The 25,568-nt window shown below is 39.4% G+C and overlaps 1 protein-coding gene across 3 annotated transcripts in view; it reads left to right on the top strand.

The window, feature by feature from the left end:
- ADAMTS9 (ADAM metallopeptidase with thrombospondin type 1 motif 9) overlaps positions 1-25,568 on the top strand; it is a 172,582-nt gene that overhangs the window by 22,299 nt on the left and 124,715 nt on the right. For all 3 annotated transcript variants that reach the window (XM_055414264.2, XM_055414265.2, XM_055414262.2), the window contains exons 4-11: positions 7,153-7,442; positions 9,693-9,776; positions 9,878-9,993; positions 11,012-11,052; positions 11,167-11,272; positions 15,653-15,799; positions 17,186-17,327; positions 21,432-21,539. In XM_055414264.2, coding sequence (XP_055270239.1) covers positions 7,153-7,442; positions 9,693-9,776; positions 9,878-9,993; positions 11,012-11,052; positions 11,167-11,272; positions 15,653-15,799; positions 17,186-17,327; positions 21,432-21,539 — 1,034 coding nt within the window. The remainder of the gene's footprint in view (positions 1-7,152; positions 7,443-9,692; positions 9,777-9,877; positions 9,994-11,011; positions 11,053-11,166; positions 11,273-15,652; positions 15,800-17,185; positions 17,328-21,431; positions 21,540-25,568) is intronic.

Below are 25,568 nucleotides of genomic sequence, written 5' to 3'. Positions count from 1 at the left end.
GGGTGTAAACAGCTATTTATATACCCATTGAAGAGGTCATAAAACTAAGGCCAAGAGAAGTGATTCAGAAAAGATCATTTAAGGGTACAAACAGCTTGTCTTTAGAATTATTTTTAAGCCCCAAAATTGTTTTTAAAAAGAACAGTCATTCTCCCTAGAAAGAAATCCAATCATAGTCACAGAAAGAAATTGTACATGCTTATTTAAGGCGACATTGTTCAGTTGAATTGTAGAACCCCAATGCCCACTAATGAATGAATGAGCAAAAGGTGATACATCTATGTAGCCGAATACTCGATGGCAACAAACGGTGATAGAGCACTGATGTAAGTTACAGCATGGGGAGCCTTGAGTGAGAGAAGCCAGACATGACAAGTGCCACTTCATCTGTATTAAATGTGAATCCACAGATAACGAGATACAGGTTAATGATTGCCAAAGACAGAGGGGAGGAGGAGTGAGGAGTGACAACTTGATGGGTACAGGGTCTCTTCTTTGGGCAATACAAGTATTCTAAAATTAGGTAATAGAAATGATTACACAGCTCTGTAAATGTACCAAAAACCATTGAACTGTATACTCTGAAAATATGAATTTTATAGTATAAAATTATATCTTATTAAAAAGTGATAATAAATGTGTAAAGCCTTATGTGGGTGAAATGAAGAGCAAAAATACACTAATCATTTATACCATGCTTTCTACCAGGGTGAAATTTCATTATGTAGCTCATTCTGATAAAACTGTTAGCAAGTGACATTGCAAATTTGAAGTACTAAGCTTCATTCCATTATGCTATCAGGTCACTAAAGAGAAATGTGAATGACTTTCTTTGAGAGTCCCTTGTACTACAAGGAGATCCACCCAGTCCATTCTAAAGGAGATCAGTCCTGGGTGTTCATTGGAAGGACTGACGCTAAAGCTGAAACTCCAATACTTTGGCCACCTCATGCGACGAGTTGACTCACTGGAAAAGACTCTGATGCTGGGAAAGGTTGGGGGCGGGAGGAGAAGGGGATGACCGAGAATGAGATGGCTGGATGGCATCACCGACTCTGTGGACATGAGTTTGAGTGAACTCCGGGAGTTGGTGATGGACAGGGAGGCCTGGCGTGCTGTGATTCATGGGGTCACGGAGAGTCGGACACGACTGAGCGACTGAACTGAACTGAACTGAACTAAATGTGTGTCCCTTGGTGAAAATCGTTCTCTGATATTAACAGTTTCTATTCAGAGGCAAGAGAGTTGAGCAGATATACCAGTTAAAGTGTCTGGTTTTTCCATTCTCAGTAAAAATGTTCTTGCACTTGTAGTCATAGTGAATGTTTGAATCTTTAAAGCTCTTAGTCTTTGTAAAGCCAAATTCAAAACTGCCTGCTAAAATGGTTAATGTGGTAGAAATTAGTTGGGCTAATTCAGTTCAGTTCAGTTCAGTTCAGTCGCTCAGTCGTGTCCGACTCTCCGCGACCCCATGAATCACAGCACGCCAGGCCTCCCTGTCCATCACCAACTCCCGGAGTACACTCAAACTCATGTCCACAGAGTCGGTGATGCCATCCAGCCATCTCATTCTCCGTCGTCCCCTTCTCCTCCCGCCCCCAACCTTTCCCAGCATCAGAGTCTTTTCCAGTGAGTCAACTCGTCTCATGAGGTGGCCAAAGTATTGGAGTTTCAGCTTTAGCATCAGTCCCTCCAATGAACATCCAGGATTGATCTCCTTTAGAATGGACTGGTTGGATCTCCTTGCAGTATAAGGGACTCTCAAGAGTCTTCTCCAACACCACAGTTCAAAAGCATCGATTCTTCGGCGATCAGCTTTCTTCACAGTCCAACTCTCACATCCATACATGACCACGGGAAAAACCATTGCCTTGACTAGACGGACCTTGGTTGGCAAAGTAATGTCTCTGCTTTTTAATATACTATCAAGGTTGGTCATAACTTTCCTTCCAAGGAGCAAGCGTCTTTTAATTTCATGGCTGCAATCAGCATCTGCAGTGATTTTGGAGCCCAAAAAAACAAAGTCTGACACTGTTTCCACTGTTTTTCCATGTATTTCCCATGAAGTGATGGGACCAGATGCCATGATCTTTGTTTTCTGAATGTTGAGCTTCAAGCCAACCTTTTCACTCTCCTCTTTCACTTTCATCAAGAGGCTTTTGAGTTCCTCTTCACTTTCTGCCATAAGGGTAGTGTCATCTGCATATCTGAGGTTATTGATATTTCTCCCAGCAATCTTGATTCCAGCTTGTGCTTCTTCCAGCCCAGCGTTCCTCATGATGTACTCTGCATAGAAGTTAAATAAGCAAGGTGACAATATACAACCTTGACGTACTCCTTTTCCTATTTGGAACCAGTCTGTTGTTCCATGACCGGTTCTAACTGTTGCTTCCTGACCTGCATACAGGTTTCTCAAGAGGCAGGTCAGGTGGTCTGGGATTCCCATCTCTTTCAGAATGTTCCACAGTTTATTGTGATCCACACAGTCAAAGGCTTTGGCATAGTCAATGAAGCAGAAATAGATGTTTTTCTGGAACTCTCTTGCTTTCTCCATGATCCAGCGGATGTTGGCAATTTGATCTCTGGTGCCTCTGCCTTTTCTAAAACCTGCTTGAACATCTGGGAGTTCACGGTTTACATACTGCTGAAGCCTGGCTTGGAGAATTTTGAGCATGACTTTACTAGCGTGTGAGATGAGTGCAATTGTGCGGTAGTTTGAGCATTCTTTGGCATTGCCTTTCTTTGGGATTGGAATGAAGACTGACCTCTTCCAGTCCTGTGGCCACTGCTGAGTTTTCCAAATCTGCTGGCATATTGAGTGCAGCACTTTCACAGCATCATCTTTCAAGACTTGAAATAGCTCAACTGGAATTCCATCACCACCACTAGCTTTGTTCGTAGTGATGCTTTCTAAGGCCCACTTGACTTCACATTCCAAGATGTCTGGCTCTAGGTCAGTGATCACATTATCGTGACTATCTTGGTCGTGAAGATCTTTTTTGTACAGGGCTAATTAGGTCAATAAATATTCTAACTCATGAAGATAAAAGGTCAGATGGGTAAAAGACTGGGGAAGTATGTAATAGAAGATGTTGTTTTTTATTCTGAAGACATAATTTTATTCCTGGATTTTTATACCATATATAGCATATTAAATTGTTTCTTTGATACAAAGATTAGTTGTGAATGAAATGTTTTCCAGGTGTATTAGGATTTGCATGAGTTATTCTCCATTATTTCTGTTCTTTGCCGGAAATCTCTTTTAGTGATTAATGCCTTGATTTTTTTAAACTTTGCTACTTAAGTGTACTTTTTTTCACAATTAGTGCCTGATTTATTCTCAGGTTTTCCCATTCCCAAGTACCCCCTGATGATTCTCTTAGAGACGATTCTGCTATGTGGTCGAAAGAGTGAATTCTATATAATATTTCCTCAGTATTTTTCTTGCTGCAGTTATACTTCTCTGTAAATAAATCTTTTAACAAAAAATATTTATGGAAGACAGTAAGTAAAGATTATTTGCTTTTCACAAACTAAGTAACATATTTTCTTTCGTTCACAGTTTTATTGAGGTATAATTCACATACCATACTATTCATCCATTTAAAGTGTCCCTTGATTTTCAGTGTGTTCACAGTTATGTGCCAACCACCATCACAGTCAATAATAGAACATTGTTATTACTTGAAAAAGAAACCCTGTACCCATTAGCTATCAACTCCCCTGCCAAGGTCCCCTCCCTGCCTCCAGCACTTAGCAACTAATCTACTTTTGTCTTTATAGAGCTGCCTATTCTGGAAATTTCATATGACTGTAATCATATAATTTATTGGCTTTTGTGACAAGCTTACTTCACTTTACTGATATAATAAGGTTTATCAAAATGTTTTATAGTAGTAAAAGGGTCCATTCATTAGAAATATTTAGCAGTTATAAACAAATATGCATCTCATATCAGAGCACCAAAATGTGCTAGGCAAAAACTGACAGAAATGAAGAGATAAATAAAAAATTCAGCAGTAATAGTTGAAAACTTCAATACTACTTTCAGTAGTAGATAGACTAACTAAGCAGAAGATTAACTAATAAATAGAAATCTTGAACAACACTGTAAACCAACTGTATACCTAACAGATATCTGTAGAACAGTCTACTTCAGAGCACACATTATTCTGAAGTACACACAGAACATTCTCCAGACTAAACCATATGCAAAGCTATAAAACATATCAATAAATTCAAAATCATAGAAGTAATGAAGAGTATCTTCTCTGACTACAATAAAATGAAACTGGAAATCAATAACAGAAAAAATGGGAAACTCAAATATATTTGGAAAGGAAATAGCACACTCCTGAATAATCAAAGAAGTTGGAAAGTACTTTGAGATAAATGAAAATGAAGGCACAACATATCAAAACGTATGGGATGCAGCTAAAGCATGACTTGGAAGAACATTTATAGCTATGTTTTAAATGCCTCAAACAGTAAAGGATCCACCTGCAATACAGGAGACCTGGGTTCAATCCCTGGGTCAGGAAGATTCCCCTAGAGAAGGGCATGGCAACTCACTCCTGTATTCTTGCCTGGAGAATTCCATGGACAGAGGAGCCTGGTGGGCTACAGTCCATGGGGTCAAAAAGAGTCAGACATGACTGAATGACCCAACACACACACACGTTAAGAAAGAAAGATCTCAAATCAAAAACATAACCTTCCACTTTAAGATACTTGACAAAGTAGAGGAATCTGAAATACAGTACGAACTAACATCGGATTTTCAATGTGGCTTCCATACACCTGTTATAAAAATCTAGTGTTTGTGAAAATATGCACCAGATACTCTTTTCCAGTATGGACTCAGTTTAGAAACTGTCAACCAATCATGAGCCCATTTCAGTTCCTAGCTCTTAAGTAGTCTTAAGTGATAGAATGAGCACTGTTTGGGTGCTGATCAAATCCATGCCTGATTCCTGATACCACCACATCCTATATGTGACAGTGGACAAGTTGCTTAATCTCTCTGAGACTTACTTTCCTCATCTGTACAGTAGACGTAATTTTCTCTGTCTGAGAATTAGAAGATAACATGTAAAAGGTCCTAGTTCAATATCTGGCATGTAGTAGGTGCTTGATTCATATTTATTTATAATCACTGGTGAATTAAAATTGGATTGACAGCCTAAGTACCTATATGGCATGAATATACATATATGAGTGGGGCTTCCCAGGTAGCTCAGTGGTAAAAGAATCTACCTGCTGATGTAGGAGACAAATGAGATACAGGTTCAGTCCCTGGGTTGGGGAAAATCCCCTGGAGGAGGAAATGGCAACTCACTCCAGTATTCTTGCCTGGAGAATTCCATGGACAGAGGAGTCTGGCAGGCTGCAGTCCATGAGGTCACAAAGAACTGGACACGTCTAAGCAACTGAACACACACACATACATGAATACTCTTGAAAGAGAGACTGGAAGAAAAGTAGTCTAATGTCGAATCCTACTGTGTACCAGGCTTAGGGCTGGTCACATTATCTAAAGCTGCACCACACATAACTTGTTTGACAGTTTGGACTGATATCGCTGTTTTAACAACCACTAAAACACTCTAGGAGAAGGAAATGGCAACCCACTCCAGTGTTCTTGCCTGGAGAATCCCAGGGACGGCGGAGCCTGATGGGCTGCTGTCTATGGGGTCACACAGAGTCGGACTGAAGCGATTTAGCAGCAGCAAAACCCTCTACTTATGCAAAATACACATGCTGGCCTAATTGATTGTTTTAGAAATAGCTTATAATGGTTAAATATTTGAGCCCCTCAAATATGAAAGGACTAAAACTTTAACATGTTGTTATTATTGGTGTAATAAATCCCATTAATTGTGTTTTAGGAAAGCGTATTTCTTAGTTGTGCAATTCTGTTGCCTGTTTGGACTACAGATTAGTGGCATTAAAGCTTTGAAGCACATTTATGATTTGATTGGCAAGATAACTGATTCAGTTCTGTTTTTATTCAAAGCATATTTAACAGGCACTTTCATGCTTACTTTGTTCGTTGTGTAGTTGATGACTGAGTATTTTCACCAGCAACACAAGCCTCAAACTAGGTTCAACACTAGTACTTGTCAAAACTGTAACGTGAATATAAATCACTTAGAGATCTTGTTAAAATGTGGATTTTGATTTATCAGGTCTAGAGCGGGGCCTGAGTGTTTATATTTCTGACAAGCTTCCAGGGGTTGCAGACGTTGCGGGTCCATGGACCACACTTTCAGCTGCAAAATTGTGTAGAATCCAAGAGGTACCTAGGCTAGAATCAGAAATGAGGAGAGACCATCTGGTATTATATATCACAGTCCCAAATACCTATTCATACTCTCTGAGTATAATCTACTTCCTTAACTGAGCCCTGAAATAATTAAAAATTTGTAGGCATTGAACAGCAGTGATTCTAGTCTTACATTTCATGTATTACAGTGATTGAATATGGTAATAGAATAATACCCTGTCATGCATTTTCAGTAGTTCTTTGTACTGTCTATTACCTTGCGCATTGCCCAGGCCCCTTTACACTGTATCTCATTGAATATGAAAAGTGATATACATGAAGCATCTCCATTTACATTCTCTAGAGCTCTATAGCTGCCTTGTTGGCTCTTACTCTATGAATAGCAAAGAACAATGAATACAAATCACTTAAACCCCAGTCAGACTTTTGTTACCAAATGAAGAGAATAAGCAATTGTTTCCCCTAAACTCAGGCCTGATTTTCTAATAATTTAAGTGAGCATTTATGGAAGCTTCCTTGGAGAAGAAAATGGCAACCCACTCCAGTATTCTTGCCTGGAGAATCCCATGGACAAAGGATCCTGGTGGGCTACAGTCCATGGGGTTGCAAAGAGTCGGACATGACTGAGCGACTAACACACGCACACATGTGTGTGTGCACATGGACACTTCCAGGAAGGCTGACTTCAACTCTTTAGTCATTTAAATAAGAGCACAGATTGAGTTTTACCTGGAGAGTCCATAGCGTGTACAACTTGATTTTTGTATGTAATTTGACTACAGAGGCATCATTTTAAGACCTGTCAAATTCTTAGTATGAAATAGATGTGACTCGAAATGTAATGCATGCCATCTGATTTGTTACAGAACACAGAAATAGTCACAGTAAGGACAAGAGGAAAACGAGGACAAGAAAATGGAGAGGGAGGAGTAGCCTGGCTGATGACATGGCTGTGTTAAATAGCAGCTTAACCACAAGCACGCTTCCTGCCAATGGTAGCAAAACAGACAGCACAAGGGAAACGGGCACCCACAGAAGAACAAAGCGTTTTTTATCCTATCCACGGTTTGTAGAAGTGATGGTGGTAGCAGACAACAGAATGGTTTTATACCATGGAGCGAACCTTCAACATTATATTTTAACTTTAATGTCGATTGTAAGTATGTTCAAAAGTAGGTAATTTATGATGTTTCTAAATGTGCCTTTGGGAACGGGTTTCCACCCAGTGCTTTGGAGGATCATTCAGGGCTGGCATTTCAACAATTCAGGCAAGTGACTGAAGAGAACATAAGATTATTCATTGATTGCTCTTGACAATGACAATAATGACTATAAATAGTGTTTATTCTGCATTAGACAATGTACATCTTACTTAAAAGGCATAATTTCTAATCCTCCTGACAACTCCGCTAGGTAGATTGTCATTCCTATTTTGTTGATAAGAAAACTGAACCTCACAGGAGTTGGGTTGCTTGTCCATGATCATGTAAAGCCAGTAAAGTAGCTTAGAGACTGCATGTGATCTTCAGCCTGTTCACTTCTCCAAATCAGTGCCCTTTGACATGTGAACTGGCACAGCCAGGTATGGGTCACCAGTAAGACATTTGGGCGCTGGTAGTGAATCAGAGTCACTGGTGGAGCTTTGTAAAGTGTCTCCATCCCCCGCCCCCAGGATTTTTAATTAAGTAGTTTTAGGGTGAGGCTTAGGAATCTCTCGCTTAAATTTTGAATTTTTCTGTTCCCATTTTGAATTGAAAAAGTAATAAATTTGCATGATAGAAAAAGAGATCAAACAGATTCAAAGACTAGGGGAAAAGCCTAAGTGCTTTCCCGTACGTACCCAGTCTCCCAGAGGCCACCTATGTGGCAAGTTTATTTGCCCATGTTTCTAACCAGCACTGCCCAATAGAAATGTGATGCAAGCCATGTTTAAAAATATAGGTGAATGTAATTTAAAATTTTGTTAGCCACACACACAAAAGAAATGGGCAAAATTAATTTTAATCAAGTATTTTGTTTTATATCTAAATGTTATTTCAAAAATATTAATGAGATGAGTTTTTCTCAATATTAAGACTTTAAAGCCCAGTATGGGCTTCACACTCAGAACACATCTCAGTTCAGACAAGTCACATTTCAGTTGTTCGGTGACCACTTGGCAAGTGGCCACCATGTTGGACAGTGCAGCTCTAGACACTTCTTAAGCAAACATGTATGGGTGTATTTTTTTCAGAGATGGAGTATGTGAAATATGGTTTTACATATTCCTATTTTCTTGAAATATTGGAGAGTGTCCCATAATAGTCCATATGCTCTACTTCATTCATTTTAAGCCTCAGGCTAGCATTCCTATTAATAGATTGACCCTAGTTTATTTGAATGGAAATCTACTTGTATTACATTTCCCAAATGCATATGAAAAGCTGCCCTTTGGGAACATCCATTTAGTGTTTCTTCTTTCCTCTCTATGGCCTGTGGTTCTCCTTGTGCTTTTTGTGTGGATTCACCTGTGCTGTGAATCACTCCACCATGTTCCTTATCCCCCACCCACTTGCCTCTTTCCCCCATTTTCCCTCACCGCCTTCCTCGAGTTCAGTCCCGTGTGCCCCAGCCCTCTCCTGTTCTGGTGGAGGGAAAGAAAAACCTAGTCATGACTTTTACAGACTCAATTCCATTTCTACCCCATAAATTCAGATCTGTCAAGAATTTTAATGACAAGCAAATTAATGACTTAAGGTCAAACTAATCTTGCTTGAGAATTCTGGCTCTGCTACTTACCACTCTCTGTTTAGTCTTGGACAAGTTGCTTAACTTCTCTGAGCCTCATTTTTCTCATTTGCTGAGCAAAGATTATGGTCATACCTAGTTCGAGTGTTGCTATGGGGACTAAATACAAAGGCATATGCAGTTTTTAGCAAGGATCAAGTCCACAGCAAGCATTCAATGGGTGTAGCTCTCATAATTAATGGTAATAATGGAGGAAAAAAAAAAGTTACCAGATTATGGAGAATATAAATGGCTGGTACACCAGCAGTATTAGCAAGCTTGTTGCCCATGTGAGATTGCTTAAATGGCAGTCCAGCTTCAACTGGGATGAAAAAGCTTTATCAAAAATTAATATCCAGTGTTTTGGCACTGAGAACTGCTAAGTTACGTAGCAATGTGGTTTCCTTGGAAAACACCTTGAAATTTAAACTTGCTTGCATTTATTACTCTCTGAAACTGCCATCTATGCATTTTATGAAAAGATTTTTAAGAAATATTTGTTGACTGAATGAAAATTCACAACTCCAAAATGCATATGTTTATGAACCACAAAAAGCCTTGGAGACCAGCATAAGAAGTGATTTGCTTATTGCTTACAAAGAATTCACAATTAACTTTGAAAAATTTATCTCGGTTGCAGGTAGCCTCTATCTATAAAGACCCAAGTATTGGAAATTTAATTAATATTGTTATTGTGAACTTAGTTGTGATTCATAATGAACAGGTAATAAAGCTTTATTTCTTTTTTCTTCTCTCTGTATCCTAAATGGCATATCTAATTGGTGTTGGTATAGTGGATCAACCATAATTCTTGTCTGTATTTAGGAAGGACCTTCCATATCTTTTAATGCCCAGACAACATTAAAAAACTTTTGCCAGTGGCAGCATTCAAAGAACCATCCAGGTGGAATCCAGCATGATACAGCAGTTCTTGTAACGAGGTATATGGACGTCTTATCCTTCCAGTCTTTTAGTTTCTGGTCAAGTTGATGGGATAAGGTTGTATATTGCTGATAGCCAGCCCCTAGTCCAGAGTCTTTCAGCTTTAGCACTGTTGGCATTTTGGATCAGATAGTTTTATGTTGTGGGGACTGCCCTGTGCCCTGCAGGATGGTTGGCATCATCCTTTGTCTCAACCTGTTGTATACTGGCAGCTCTCCCTCCTCTTGACTGTGAAAGCCAAACTATTGTCCAGACATTGCCAGATGCTCTCTGAGGGTGCATGGGGGAGAGGACAGAGTCACGCCTGGTTGAGAACCACTAACCCATAGTTACCAAGTAGGCAATATGTGTGTTAGACAGTCCTGAAAGTAAACGCCCTTATAGAGGGGGCAGCTGCCATTCAGATTGAGCTGGTCATTACTGTGCAGGATATACATACTGTCTTGCCAGCTTTTGTGATTCTGTAAGAAGCCAGAAATGAGGATTTTTTTTTTTAATGTGAACACTCCTAGTTTGTAAATGGTAGCTTCTAGTTCAAAATATTTAAAATGCTATGCAGGGCAACAAAGAAGTATGCTGGCCTTGGGCTTCCCTGGTGGCTCAGACAGTACAGAATTATGCTAGCCTAGTTGTGTCTTTCATCAACCATCTTTGATATGGTCATAAACATTCTTAACTAAACTTAAGTGAAAGACATTTATAACCTTCTCAGAATGTTTTTTCAGAAGTAGAATCACTTGTTTCAAGGTATGAGGAAAATCCTGGGGGGAAAGATTATCATTTGCCCTTGGCTACCCTGGTTGACAGGAGATGACTCAATGTAGCTTTTAATCTATAAACCAGTGATTCATAAACTTTTTGAGTTGCAAACCCCTGGCTCTGTTAACTAGCTTTTTGTCATCCCTCCCCATCCCTAAAGTAGTGGTGGTGTGAATACCTAAAAGGCTGAAGTGTTTGCTTGTATTGATGTTTACTGTTGGGTGTCAGGGCCCTAAAGCAAGTCTGCTTTGCTTTCAGACAGGATATCTGCAGAGCTCATGACAAATGTGATACATTAGGTAAGTCTACTGTGCGTATCCTCTCTGGCTTCAACACTTTATGATATGCTTTTCTTCTAAGCCACAAATGCTTTTTAAAGTAAATCCTTGTTTGTTTGTTTTCCTTTCTAATAGGTCTGGCTGAACTGGGAACCATTTGTGATCCATACAGAAGCTGCTCTATCAGTGAAGATAGTGGATTGAGTACAGCTTTTACAATAGCTCATGAACTGGGCCATGTGTATGTTTCTTTTCCATATTTTCATTTAATTTGGAGTGACCTAAAACTTTTGTTCCTTCACATCAGTGAGCATTCACTGGTCTTTAAAAGGTGTAAGATGCTTCTCAAGGCATAGTTGAGTTTGCAGGGTTGAAAACCTTTGAACCTTGATGGGAGAAATGGCTTTGACTTCAGAAGGCTGAGTAAATGCAATGCACCCTGTTTAGCCTTAGTTCATGTGTCTCTTTGGCTTAACTGAACAGGTTTACCAGGCAAGGTCTAATATGCTCCTTTCCGACTTCAAAGTGGAAGAAATGGGGTCTTTCTACCCCTTCCACTGAAGCAGAGAGTATATCAGCCCAGAAAACTTATCTTTGTTTATTAGGGTCCTCCAACATTGCTGTGGCCTGCACAGTTTTCCCAAACCCAGATCATTCCTGATTCTTGTTATACAAGTTTTTCCTTCAGATACTAGCCTCTGAGAACAGAGGTGATCCTCTTTCAGGGGAAAAAATGAACAAAGATACAGAGAAGAAAGAAACCATTTCCTGTTTATGATCACTAAGTGTCTGGTCACTATGAAATTGGTTTTTCCTTTTTGTTCTTTAGCAACAAAGGCTTGTTAGAATGTGGGGCAAAACAGTATAAATTTACTCAAAATTATTCTAGTTTTTTATCTGCCATCTTTTCTTTCTACAGTGATTAAATTACTTATGTTATACCTTTTTGAAATAATTTTCAAAAATAGCTGTGTATCAATCTGCTTGTCAGATGTTTACTTTAGAGATAACATCATCTGTTAATCAGACTCCTTCATTTGTCAAATGTTTTTTGAAGGCACTTCATATGCAGTGTACTATGGTAGGTGTAATGCAATGTGCATATATAGAGGATTCTCTAATCCCAGTTCCACAATCTCTTATCCCAATTCCCATATAATGAATATATTTTCAGGCATATTTTAAGAGCACACTCCTTTTATTCTCCAATGGAAATATCATCAGGTGGTCAATATTTACAGAATAAAAAAGGCATGACTTTCAATTAAGCCTTTGTGATGGATCAGAGTCCTTCTTAGTCAATCATCTCTCTGTCCCTTGATTTCTCAAATACCTTCAGGAAACTCAAGGACTTCTTGGAATTAGATTTGAAAATTACTGATTCTACCAGCGTTTCCCAAAGCTTGGTACTCTTACACTGATTCCAAGAGAATGGTCCATGGAGCGAAATAAGAGTGTTGTAATCCAGTGATTTCAAAAAATTTTTCCTAGCCATGTTTGGAGTGCCAAGGCCAAATACCACGAAGTAAAGGTTCTGACAAGTCCTATATAGATTTTAACTCAGGTGTTGATTTTAATTCAGTTCCCCCATACTTATTTTAACAGAATCTTTGGAAGATTTTCATTTATTTGTTTTACATGGAACCTAGTAAATTATTTTAGACCTTTAAATAGGAGATGTAGATTTCATAGTGAGAAATAGGGTGATGTTTCAATGGGGCAACTATTCCTGCCCCAGAACACGGAACAAGGAGAGTTACAGAGACAAGAATGTATTCCAAGAGCAAGGGTGTATTTGATTAACAGATTAACATTTCCCCCCAAAATAGAGCTAACAAAAATATACTGTGTAAAGAAATAGAATCAATTTCCTATTAATTCCTTTCCCCAAAAGAGTTTATAAACCTCTTTTATTTAGCCAGTTTATAAAATTGACACTTTAAGGAATGTAAGAATTTTAAATAGCAACAACAAAATATTTATGCTGTATAGAAGTCTTAATTCACAGTTAACAGACAACTCCCCTGTATAAACTATGCTGTTGACATGTTTCCAGGAGCTTTCATTTATATTATCTCCCTTAATCTTTATAATCCCCACAAGGTAGATATTATTAAGTCTGTGTGTTTGACTTAGAGGTATTAAGTTAACCAAATTATAGTAACCAACCAAATCGTGGTAGCTAATAAAGGCATAGGAGCATATGATGTTGGAGCACCAGTTCTAGGGAAGAAGTCAGCAGGTAGCCAGATAGTCAAGATCTGGACTGAACTGTTACAACATTCCCTTTGACTTGAGGAAAATATATGCTATTTCCCTTCCTGTAAGATGTAAACAATACGTATACACCTTATCTCAAAAGTGTCAGGAAGTAAGAAATCAAGTAATTGGTGAATGATGTGAGTTGTGGCTTAAACAGAAACTGTATTCCTAGCCTGTTAGTGAATTATATTTGTTTTGGCACTTTGTTTCCTAGAGTTAGCTTTGTCTTATTTTAAGAAAAGTGAAAATCTTTTTTGTTAATTTCCTACCATATTCTCTAACAAATTTTTCTAATTAACTTTTTCAAAATTAAATGTTAAGTTGTTATGGTCATGACTTTCTGATAAAATAAAATCCAAGAGCTGCTTGGAGGAAAGAACAACCAAACTTCTATTTGTTGAGCATCATTGGATGCTTCAAAAATAGCTCCTGCCTTCTTGTACCAGCTTCATAGACATTCAGAATCTAAGCGTCAGGAAGAATTGGGGAAGTAATTGAGTCTACTGAACACAGAAATCTTTACAGTGTTCCTGAAAAATTGTCCACATCTTGCCTCACAGGAGAGAATGTAGTTTGTATATATTCCAAAACAGGAGGTATTAGACTGAAGCAAACTCCAGTTCTAGCTCACTTTAATAACCACGTGACCTTGATCAAATAGTTAAACCTCCTACTGCCCAATTTCCTCTTCTGTAAAATGTGAATAGTAATAGTGCACTATTCATTGGGTCAAATAAGTAATTAAGTTAAATAAAACATCAAATGCATTTAACACACTGGCTAGTGCTTTGTGAATGCTAAAAAAGTCTTGTTAATTATTTTTTAGTAAGTGCTCAATGAATGGTTATTGTTATACAACCCCTGCTATGAACAAACGTGCCTGACATTGGAATGAAAAAAAAAAGTTTTGTTTACATGATGAAATAAACTGGATTTTATCAAGTCATGGCGGCATAGGGAATAAACACCAGCTCCTCTGCACCAGAGAGAAACAAAACAAGCAAGATTTGAAAGCTTTTCTTGTATTAGGTTTGTTGATGGAGGTGTTACACTGAATCTGCATCTGGGTTTTAGAATCCTGGATAGTCATTCCTTTAAGAAAGTAGACTCTTAAGCATCCATTACTATTAAGTACAACCAAGAGAGTTGGAGTTTTCCCATCTGGCGATTATTGAGGGGCCTAAGGTTTTAAAAGAAAAAGGAAATAAAACATGAGAACTTACTGGGATGGACCTCACAGACTTTTATTCCAGCTTTTATTTTTATATAAAGTAAGTCAATTTACTTCTGTCTGACTTTCTTGTTTTCATATCTAAAGATGAACTAGTAAGGGGAATTTCTCCCTAAATGCCAAGTTAGTCAGATGCATCAGTTTTGTGATTAGGAATAGTCATCCAGAGAGGAGAGCCCTTGTGAGGTTGTTGCCCAGTGGATAATTATCTTACTGAGAAAGGCATGCGGGTCATAGAACTGATGTTTCTGGATTGAGAAATGCTTCCTTTCATTTTTTTTCCCCACTTCTTTCCTCTAAGCCAAGAATGGCAAATATGTGTTAATGCTGCTGCTGAGTTCCCTCCCAGACCCAAGAGGACGTTGGCACTCCATCATAGCCATTTTTTGGGGTGGAACCTGGATTAGTGTAAGAATTCTTTTGTGCCCAGATTTTCAGGAAGCCAGTACCAATCAATTGTCATTGGCGTGAAGCTTGAAACTATTTGCCATCTCTGAGTTAAGCCAACTGAATTGGCATGCCTCTGGTTTCCGTGCTTGCAGCTTTCCTTAATGGGTTTTATTTTGCACGAACTTTGTATAGCTCTATAACAGTATACTTAAATGGTTTTAGCGTCTGTCAACCTGACCCAAAAAGGAAGAGATGCCAAGACCCACCGTGAGCCTCTCATTAGAAAGCTTTTGGCTTCAGGTTTTGACACTTAACTGACTCTCTATGTGAACAGTGTTATCATAACCTGCCAAATTCTTGACTCTATAAATTGGCCTTTAACAGCTTGTTAGCAATTCCAACTACTGTATTCTAGCACCAGCTACAGCACATGCAGAGCCTCTGCAAGTCCACAAAATATAGCTAAGCCAAATAATGGCCCAGTTCACATCTTCTTCTTTTACTTTTTTCTTACATTAAAGGCACTTTACATTCAGTTGAGTCAGAAATATGTTTTATTCTACTCTCTACCTTTAATCCTCTAGTAAGTTTTGTTCTGCTCACCAGGATTCAGGTTCTTATCCATAATGCAGTAGTCTGTTAAATTTTTTTCTCTTAGCTGCGTTCTCAGAGCAATTATAACAGCTTAGTCCCTTATTGTTTATTGACTTTTTTAAATCATTGTCTTCTCGGCCTTAGGTTCAACATGCCTCATGATGACAACAATAAGTGCAAAGAAGAAGGAATCAAGAGCCCCCAGCACGTCATGGCCCCAACATTGAACTTCAACACCAACCCCTGGATGTGGTCAAAGTGTAGTCGAAAATATATCACTGAATTTTTAGAGTAAGACTCGAACTTTGAGTACAGCCTTCATGCTAGTATCTGGCCTACATGCAGTGAACTCATTGTGGGAAAGAAAACATAGAGTCAAGCATTCCTTTTGAGTTGTTGTTTTTGTTGACATTCCTGGGAGGAGGGAAAAGAAAAATACTCTCTGACATCTGTGTAGTTCATGTCCTCGCCAGCACTTAGAAGATTGCAGACTGAGCTGAAGAAAATGTTGAGATCTTAAAGAGAATATGTAAATGTTGCCTCCTTCTTGGTAAAGCTATGAAATCTGTTCAGGTCTTGGGCAAGAGACTGTGAATGTGATAACATGATGAAGGAAGGCAAATATTTATGTGCTTCTAAGTTAGTAATTTGGGGTTGGACAGAGACAGGGAACTGAGACATCCCCAAAGAACATTACAGGGTGGATGAAAATTGCACAGACCTCCATGTTGTTGAATTAAAAACATCCTCTGTCTGTCTCTCTTTATCTCCTTCCCTCTTTCTCCTTCTTTTTTGCTTTTTCTTTAAGTTTCCCACCAGGGTGCTCAAGGATCCAATTACTTTATACAATATCCTTGTGTCACAGATTTATTGCTCTTCTCTCCCAGATGTACAGAAGGTTAAGTGATTATCCCAAGGTCACTGGGTGTATATTTCCCCAGCCACAGGGAAGAGGGGGCTTGTTAATCAGAACTCACTGGGTGTGAATTTTCCAGAAGATGTGTTTGCAGAAACATGGAAGAACTGGCAGGTTGCTGGGTTTGTTTTTTTTTTAATCAGATGATCTAAAATGTTTCTTACTGTAGTCATTTATTCCCTTGCCCTTTCAATCAGCAAATATTTACTAAACGCTGATTGCTATGGACAGGATACCATATTTGGGTGAAAAACAAACTTTTTTCACCCAAAACAAGATTTTACCCCAAGAAGCTTATACTCTATAAGAAAAGATGACAAAAAATAAACATTTTAGAGTAATTGCCCTGAAATGTGATAAAGGCTGAAGCAGGTATACCTTTCCCCCTGGTTGTATTCGTGGAGAAGGAAATGGCAACTTACTCCAGTATTCTTGCCTGGAGAATCTCATGGACTGACGAGCCTGGGGAACTACAGTCCGTGGGGTCACAAAGTCGGACACAACTGAAGTGACTGAGCATTCATGCATGCATGCATGTTGTATGTGTAGCCAGAGGTTCCACAAACAAGTATACACCAAAAAGTAGAACTTCAGCTTCTGGACTCAAGTTTGGATGAAAAGAATAGAACAGAAACAAAACAACAAAAGAACAATCTTTGCTACCATTAAAATGACAGAATGACCGTCACTGTCTTCTGGAGACTTTGACAGTCACATCTTATCCACTGCCCTTACCACCTGTATTTTTCTGCTTCCCACAGCACTGGTTACGGCGAATGTTTGCTTAACGAACCTGAATACAGACCCTATCCTTTGCCTCATCAACTGCCAGGCCTCCTCTACAACGTGAATAAACAATGTGAATTGATTTTTGGACCAGGTTCTCAGGTGTGCCCATATATGGTAAGTGTCTGGGGTCTCTATCTACCCTCATAACTGGATTGTGAACTTGTTTTTATTCATAGTTTTCCATTGGATTCTCATGCTAACATATACCACTCACTGAGTGGTCCATTAACTATTAAGGATAATGGCAATGATGATGATAGGGATAGACATAATAGTTCTCAGTGTTGGATGTTTCCTGCACTTTGTCATTTCACTCTCAGCCCCAAAGGAAGATACCATTATGGTTTTTATTTTATAAGTGGGTAAGTGAGAATCAGTGGGGACAAGGTAACAGAGCTGGTAATGACAGAGCCCCGCCCTTTTTTCTCTGTGTCTCCTTTTCTTTCCACCAGCTTGTCCAGAAGACTTTTATTATAGGGACTCTTCTAGATTCAGTAACTCATGAGACAAAACTGTTTCCCTGTTTTAGCTTGTCAAGACCATGTCCTATGACTGCCTGGGGCTTTAAATCATTTCTGGTGGTAGCTCAACTGGCAAGTGTGTGATTCTTTGATGTATGTGTTATGAACATTTGGACCAATGATATGATCCAGTGGTTAACAGGAGGCTTAGCAGAACTGTTCTTCTATGGGATGCCCCATTCTATTCCTTTGGGTGTTTTTCTGGGAGAGGTTCAGAGATAGCTGGTGAACAGTGATTCCATGCTGCTGCTGCTGCTAAGTCACTTCAGTCGTGTCCGACTCTGTGTGACCCCATAGACGGAAGCCCACCAGGCTCCCCCGTCCCTGGGATTCTCCAGGCAAGAACACTGGAGTGGGTTGCCATTTCCTTCTCCAATGTGTGAAAGTGAAAAGTGAAAGTGAAGTCACTCAGTCATGTCTGACTCGTAGCGACCCCATGGACTGCAGCCTACCAGGCTCCTCCGTCCATGGGATTTTCTAGGCAAGAGTACTGGAGTGGCTTGCCATTGCCTTCTCCGGTGATTCCATGGAAATAACAAAATATTTTGTGTAAAATGTACCCATGATTATATTCATTTCTCTGTTATTCATGGTAGCAAATGTTAGGAGTGACCTACAAGCACGAGAATAGAAAGGTTAAGCAAACATAAGTGTGCTTGCTCAATTGTTCAGTTGTGTTCAACTCTTTGTGCCTCTGTGGACTGTGAACCCACCAGGCTCCTTTGTCCTTGGATATCTCTGGCAAGAATACTAGAGTGGATTGACATTTCCTCCTCCAGGGCATCTTCCCAAACCAGGGACTGAACCTGAGCCTCTTGCATCTCCCACACGGACAGGCAGGTTCTTGACCACTGCACCATCTCCATTTAATGGAATATTATTATACAAAAATTGAAAAGTGACTATACATGGGAACAAGCTCCAGCTATAGTTTTAAATTAAAATACCAGGATAAAGAATTATTTTACTGAGTATTTTCTCAATGTAAAAGGGGGAGAAGAGCTTCAGAAAAGACTGGGTCGTTTAAAACTTTTTTTTCTGTTAAACAAAAAAATAGTACCTTCTGAATTTTTCTACTGTGAGTATGGTTTATTCCCATCATCATGGGGACAATTATCTTTTTGGCTAAGGATATTTGTGTCCCTGGGGCTAGTGACATGACACCTGGGCAGGCTCTCGCTGCAGACTCTTCACCGCTGAGCCAGTCCGCTTCCTGCTGGTGCTGCTGATGTTCCCAGCTCCTACACAGATGCCCCGCTCCTGCCTGCCCTTCATCTTCTCCCTTTGGGTAGGACCTGATGCCTGTGTGTATGCTCAGTCACTCAGTTGTATCTGACTCTTTGCTACTCCATGATGCCTACCATTCAGTTAAACCTTCTTCATGCCCTCTCTCTATCGTCCACATTTCCAAAGAAGAGAGTGAAGTACTTTGAAGCCTGTACTTGAAAACTGTCTGAAGGCATTTTCTCGTTAGATTTTGCTTTTCTCCCCTTGTCCCCAGGTGAAGCACTGGGATTCTTCCATGTGGAAACCCACAACCCGAAAAGCTCACCTGGTCAGCTCCAGGTTGTGTAGGAGACCCGGGCCTCTGCGGTGTATTTGAAGTCCAACTCCTTGGTTTCCTATCTTGCTTTGGAGTTGAGTTTTGCCCTTCCATGTTTTGCGTGTGTCTTGTTCACGGTCCTCAAAGTTGTGCTTCACTTCACTGCAGCAGAGCAGAGAGTACATTCTGATTTGCTACGTTTATATGTATCTTGAAGCTAAATATATATATGAGTAGTTTGCCTTGAGATTACACAGTGTAAACAGAGTAGACACCCAGAAATTGTGGTTTCCGTGTTCTCTCCATTTGAGTATTTTGTAATTTCTTTGAAATATTTGTGGCATAAATAAAAACAAGCTACACTACAAGAAAAAAAATATAGTATGTCCTGAAATAGAGCTAAATATATCAACTTGGATAACTCTAAAAATCACAGTGCATAGAGGAAGCAAATAGCAAATTGTAGGATGCATCTGTATGTTCTGAAATATCAAATAGTATTGTTTGTTTAAAGCCAAAAGTATTGTGCATTATCGGTAGATTATTTAAACATTTATAGTAAAAGCAATGGGCTTCCCAGGTGGCTCAGTGGTGAAAAATCTACCTACCAATGCAGGTTTGGTCCCTCAGTCAGGAGATCCCCTGGAGGAGAAAATGGCAGCCCACTCCAGTATTCTTTCCTGGAAAATCCCACAGACAGGGAAGCCTGGCAGGCTCAGTCCAGGGTGTCGCAAAGAGTCGGACGTAACTGAGCACATGTACACACACACAGTAAAAGCAATGGGAATGGTGAGACGGTGAGCATCACTACAACAATGGTTACCTGTGTGGAGAAAGAGAAGGGATTGGGATTGACATTGAGTGTGCAAGGCTGGGCCCCTGAAGCCTTCTTTCTTAATTTGGGAGATGGACATATGGGTATCCACTGTTTTGTTCATATTTTTTATGCAATATTGCTGCATATTTTACTGATATTTTACTGCACTATTACTGATATTTTACCCCTTCTTTCTTCTGACCACCCCTGAAATCCCTAGAAAAGAGCCATAATATGTATGGTTTAGTCAGAAAAAATACCAGTTTTAGCATCAAGTCAAACCAAAACGAATTACAACAGAAATCAGAACCCACTCTCCAATCATCAGTTCAGTTCAGTCGCTCAGTCATGTCCGACTCTTTGCGACCCCATGAATCACAGCACTCCAGGCCTCCCTGTCCATCACCAACTCCCGGAGTCCACCCAAACCCATGTCCATCGAGTCAGTGATGCCATCCAACCATCTCATCCTCCGTCATCCCCTTCTTCTCCTGCCCTCAATCTCTCCCAGCATCAGGGTCTTTTCCAATGAATCAGGTCTTCGCATCAGGTGGCCAAAGTAATGGAGTTTCAGCTTCAACATCACTGCTTCCAGTGAACACCCAGGACTGATCTCCTTTAGGATGGACTGGTTGGACCTCCTTGCAGTCCAAGGGACTCTCAAGAGTCTTCTCCAACACCACAGTTCAAAAGCATCAGTTCTTCGGCGCTCAGCTTTCTTTATAGTCCAACTCTCACGTCCAAACATGACCACTGGAAAAACCATAGCCTTGACTAGATGGACCTTTGTTGGCAAAGTAATGTCTCTGCTTTTTAATATGGTGTCTAGGTTGGTCATAACTTTCCTTCCAAGGAGTAAGTGTCTTTTAATTTCATGGCTACAGTCACCATCTGCAGCAGTTTGGGAGCCATGAAAATAAAGTCAGCCGCTGTTTCCACTGTTTTCCCATTTATTTGCCAATCATAGCTCGTTGCAAACCTAAACTCACGTCATACATTTCCATTGTGATACTGACCTGCCCTTTGTTCTGCCAGCCTCAGTTTCCTCATCTGTAATTTGGGGCGATGTTACTAGGACCAAATGGCATCTTGTATGTTCCTGTTGCACAGTAGTTCCCCTTTGACATCTCTGCAAACCCTACCAGGCATAGCAGTGTGCCATGGGCTGCTCTCTGTATCCATCGGAATATTTTATCATTTATCAGACCAAGAAAAAAAAAACCCTTTCTAACCTATACTCTACATCACCAGCAAAATGTTTGTTGAAAGCAACCCTTGCCTTGCTTGATGTCACTGAATCACATTGTCACTGAATTGTCTTCAACTGAATCGCGCAGATGCAGTGCAGACGGCTCTGGTGCAATAACGTGGATGGAGCGCACAAAGGCTGCCGGACTCAGCACACACCCTGGGCTGATGGGACCGAGTGTGATGAGCCTGGAAAGGCAAGTAACACCCCGATCTGTCCTTCTGTCTCAGGGCAGATGTGGGCAAGATCTGGGCTGTAGGCTCAGTCACCATTGTTGAGAACGTAAGTTAATGTAGTGTGTTTCAGCATGCATAATACTCTTTTGAGGTAGGAGATTCAACTTTGCTCTTGAAAATTGTGCAAATTTACCTTACAGCCTAATGCTGACACAAGGGACATAGCTATCATTATTTCCTCAATTTATTAGACACATTTTTCTCATTTTTAATGTTTTTTAAATTCCAATGTGCTTTTCAATTTATGGGAACATTTAATGTGAGTTATATCTTTTCTCTCTCTCTCTCTGTCTCTTAGAGTGGCAGTGGAAAAGGCTGTTATTAAGTTGGTGGAATATCTTAACATCAAGAAAATACAGAAAGACTTACTGTGTTCACTACTTGGATACTAGGCTTTTCCCAGCCAGTATTGATCACTTAATGGAGCTGTGATGTCACCTGGGTTATTTGCAAATCCAAATTCTGAGTTGGTTATAATAGTTTCCATTTGTTTGTTAGTAACCAAACAAATCTGCTTCTTGTATAGCCTAGTGATAACAATGTCCCAGCAACTACAAGTATTATTAATGGAACATTTTGCACCAGGTGTCTATCTTTTAAGAAAAAAAAAAAGGGTAGTATATTAAGGATTTACTTACCAAAAGTTTTAGGTATGAACCTGATTTTTAAATTCATAAAGAAAATGGTATTCTGTCACTTACCAGTGATGCAATCCCTGTACTACATCTGAGTCTCATGTCATCCTTACTTTTTTCCTTTCTCCTCACTTCTCCCATCGTCCACTTTACTTACTTTTATTATTTTGTTCCCATCTGATTTTCTGTTTTTCCACTTTAGGAATCAGTGGCTCCCAGTGTTTTCATGGAAACACGCGGTCCTCAGAGATGAGGAACTTACCTATCCCATCCCTGATTTTATAGATAGGGAACACAAAGGAGAAGTGACTTCAGTTCAGTTCAGTTCAGTCGCTCAGTCGTGTTCAACTCTTTGGGACCCCATGGACTGCAGCATGCCAGGTTTCCCTGTCCGTCACCAGTATTTAGGACTGGTTTCCTTTAGTACTGACAGGTTTGGTCTCCTTGCAGTTCAAGGGACTCAAGAGTCTGACTTGCCCAAGGTCATTCAGCCTCACTCAGGGTGGAGTCCTCACACATCCCCCACCTTCCCTCCCCATTTCTCTTCTCTGCTTTCTGTGTCTGAAGGTGCTTCAGGCTCCACAGCTGTAGGCTGTGGCCGCAACTCAAGCTCACTGAGCTCTTGAAGTTTCTATGGTCAAGCAGGAGAACTAGTAGCTTATCCACTCATTTCTTAGAGTGATTTCAATTTTTTTAAATTTTATTAGAGTGGTTTTATAAAGTTACAGTGAAGATGATTTTGTACTTGACCTAGCTTGGTTACTCTGTCAGCTCTGGTCTCACTTCTCTATGGCTAGGACCTCAGCATTTGAGAATACAGCTTTCTCCAAGAGCAGCCTAACAAAACCGTGTAAGGACATAAGCATAACAACTTTTGCACTGCCACTTTCACTCACTTAGAAAGAAATATATCTACTTGGTCAGAGTGAACCTTTCACTTTTTTCAAAACATTTAACTCAGTGTGTTGTTGATGTTGATGGCCAAAGAATCTTAGGTTTGAGTGGAAATAATGGTTTCCAGGTTTCCACGTCAGCCGTCAAAATTCACTTGTTCTTCCTCAATGAAGAAGTAGCTTCAGAGTCCTTCTATACGCTGTTACCCATACAGCTGCTATCAGTTGATGGGAGATGACAGTAGACATGGTTGACAACTTACTTAGTTGATCTGAGTTGGAACCAGCCAACTATTCATTTAAATTGAGTCTCTTTGAGCTGAAAGATATCACTGGTATTGTGTCATGGTTTTTAGTCAATCTGATATTTCCACCTATTATGTCTAAATCTGATACATATTACTGATGGAAAAACCTTAACAAAGAAGAACTGTCAATCATATTATGAAATGAATTGTATTTAGTAAAATAGTCATGTACAGGCTACCAAGCTCCATGTAGTACTTGAGAAAATGTCTGTTGTGTCTTTTTCTAATCTTCTGTTTTTGTAACAGTAGCAGAAGATAATAGATTATAGTATAATCTCATATCTGATAAATGGGAGGTTTGGGGAGATCTTTCAAAAAAACATTTACCTTGTAAGCGTTTGTTCAGCAAAAGCAAGAGATTTCAAGGTATTCCAAAGGGCAGACTCTGAACACTTTCAGAGAAGCAGCTATGCAGAGAACATGATGGGTACATTTTTAGTTTGTTTTAGTAAAGTGGCTAAGTCTAGTAGCTTATATTAAAGACATGGCTGTTTGTGTGTTTATTTCCCAGAAGAGCATTTATGCATTTTACAAATAAGATGGAGAATATGTTTGCACAAGTGTTCTGTGTTTCTCCATTCTGTTTTGTTTTCATCAAATTGGCAGTAAAACCTCATCCTTTTCTCTAGCAAATTCTAACTCCCTTTGCTGCTAGGATAAATTTTTTTCCTTTCTCTTCTCTCTGCCCTGCTCCCTCAGCAGTAGTCTGTCTTGGACTGCTGACACAATGTTATTTTGATGAATGGCTCTCTCATGTCCCTTTATTTTTTCCATTCTCTTGTTAAGTCCATTAACATTTTCATTTTAACCCTGTTTGTAAATCTGAGGTTTGAAACTCTTGTATTTTAAGCTTCTTTGGGACAAAATTGACCTTCAAGTCCTTCTTCCAGTCTCTTTAGAAAAACATTTATGTAAAATATCATTTAAATGATTCTGGGTGCTTTTAGGAAAGGCCGATTATATTTTGGCTCCAGCTCTACCAGTTGCTTAATTCTTTTTGTTATGATGTAATTGTTTTTCTAGTATATAATTATTGTTTGTTTAGTTTCCTGGTAAAATAGATTACCTTGATACATATTTGCCAAACAGTCCCCATTTCCAGCCTCTTTCACCTCAGGTTCTTCCCTCTTCCTCTGAGGTTCTCCCTCCCCTTTAAACCCCCATCAGTGGTCAGATCAGTAAGAAATATTTAAGTTGCAGATGAGTTTTTATTTAGGTTTTCTTTTAAGAAGGGACCCTATAAGGACATTTTAATCCATTGTTAACTAACCTCTGCCCTTATTCTGCTCTGGTTTATGGTAATACTTAATGAGAATTATGGTCACTTTGAAGAATATTGTTCTTGTGTGGAGGTAGAGTCTATAGAATAGAGAGGCCAACAGACTAAAGACTGAAGTGTTGTGAGGAAAAAAATATATTTCCAGACAACTCGTCGTTATGAGAGTCCATGACTAGCCATAAGAATGTTCTCTTTAGTTTGTAGAATTTACAAAATGTGTATTTGATATCAAGATTTGAGGGCAGAATTTGGGCATCAGCTGTAACCTCAATTGTATATTAATTAAGAATTTTGTTCAGGTCAGATTGAATTATAGTAGTGTAAGAAAATTGGCTTTTTTTCTGACATACACATACAGAAACTAGTCAGATGCAAGCAGGTCATGGAGCTGCCATGGTAGGTGTACAAAATAAAAGACATAGCCTCCTAATTGCTTTCTGTTCTACTATCATATTCAAATATCCATCATCCTCAAGGTCACAAAATAGCTGCTATAGCTCCAGCCATTGACTCTGAGTCCTAGGCAGAATGAAACCAAAGGGAAAGTTAAAAAGAGGCAAAAGAACCTTCCCAGGAATCTTATACAATGAATTCTGCTAACATTTCTTTGACCATTTCTACCTATACAAGAATTCAGGAAAATATAGATTGTTAGGAAGGATGAAGAACAGAATGATATTAGGTAGACACCTCAGAGTATCAACCTCACCTCACCATCTCATTAATCTTGCTTTTAAATCTCAGTCTATGTAAGATATCAAAAATTGTCCCCATTTGCTAACAGTAGAAGGACAGAGTATATCACAGTTAAGAGTGTGCACTCTGGAGCCAGATTGTCTATGTTTCAGTATTAGCTCAGCTCCTTAACAGATGT

The sequence above is a fragment of the Moschus berezovskii genome, chromosome 24 (genome assembly GCF_049115385.1).
Source record: "Moschus berezovskii isolate FMDL1 chromosome 24, NW_MosBer_1.0, whole genome shotgun sequence".
NCBI lineage: Eukaryota > Metazoa > Chordata > Mammalia > Artiodactyla > Moschidae > Moschus > Moschus berezovskii.
The sequence above is the reverse complement of the archived record's forward strand: the minus strand, read 5'-3'. Positions and strand labels throughout refer to the sequence as shown.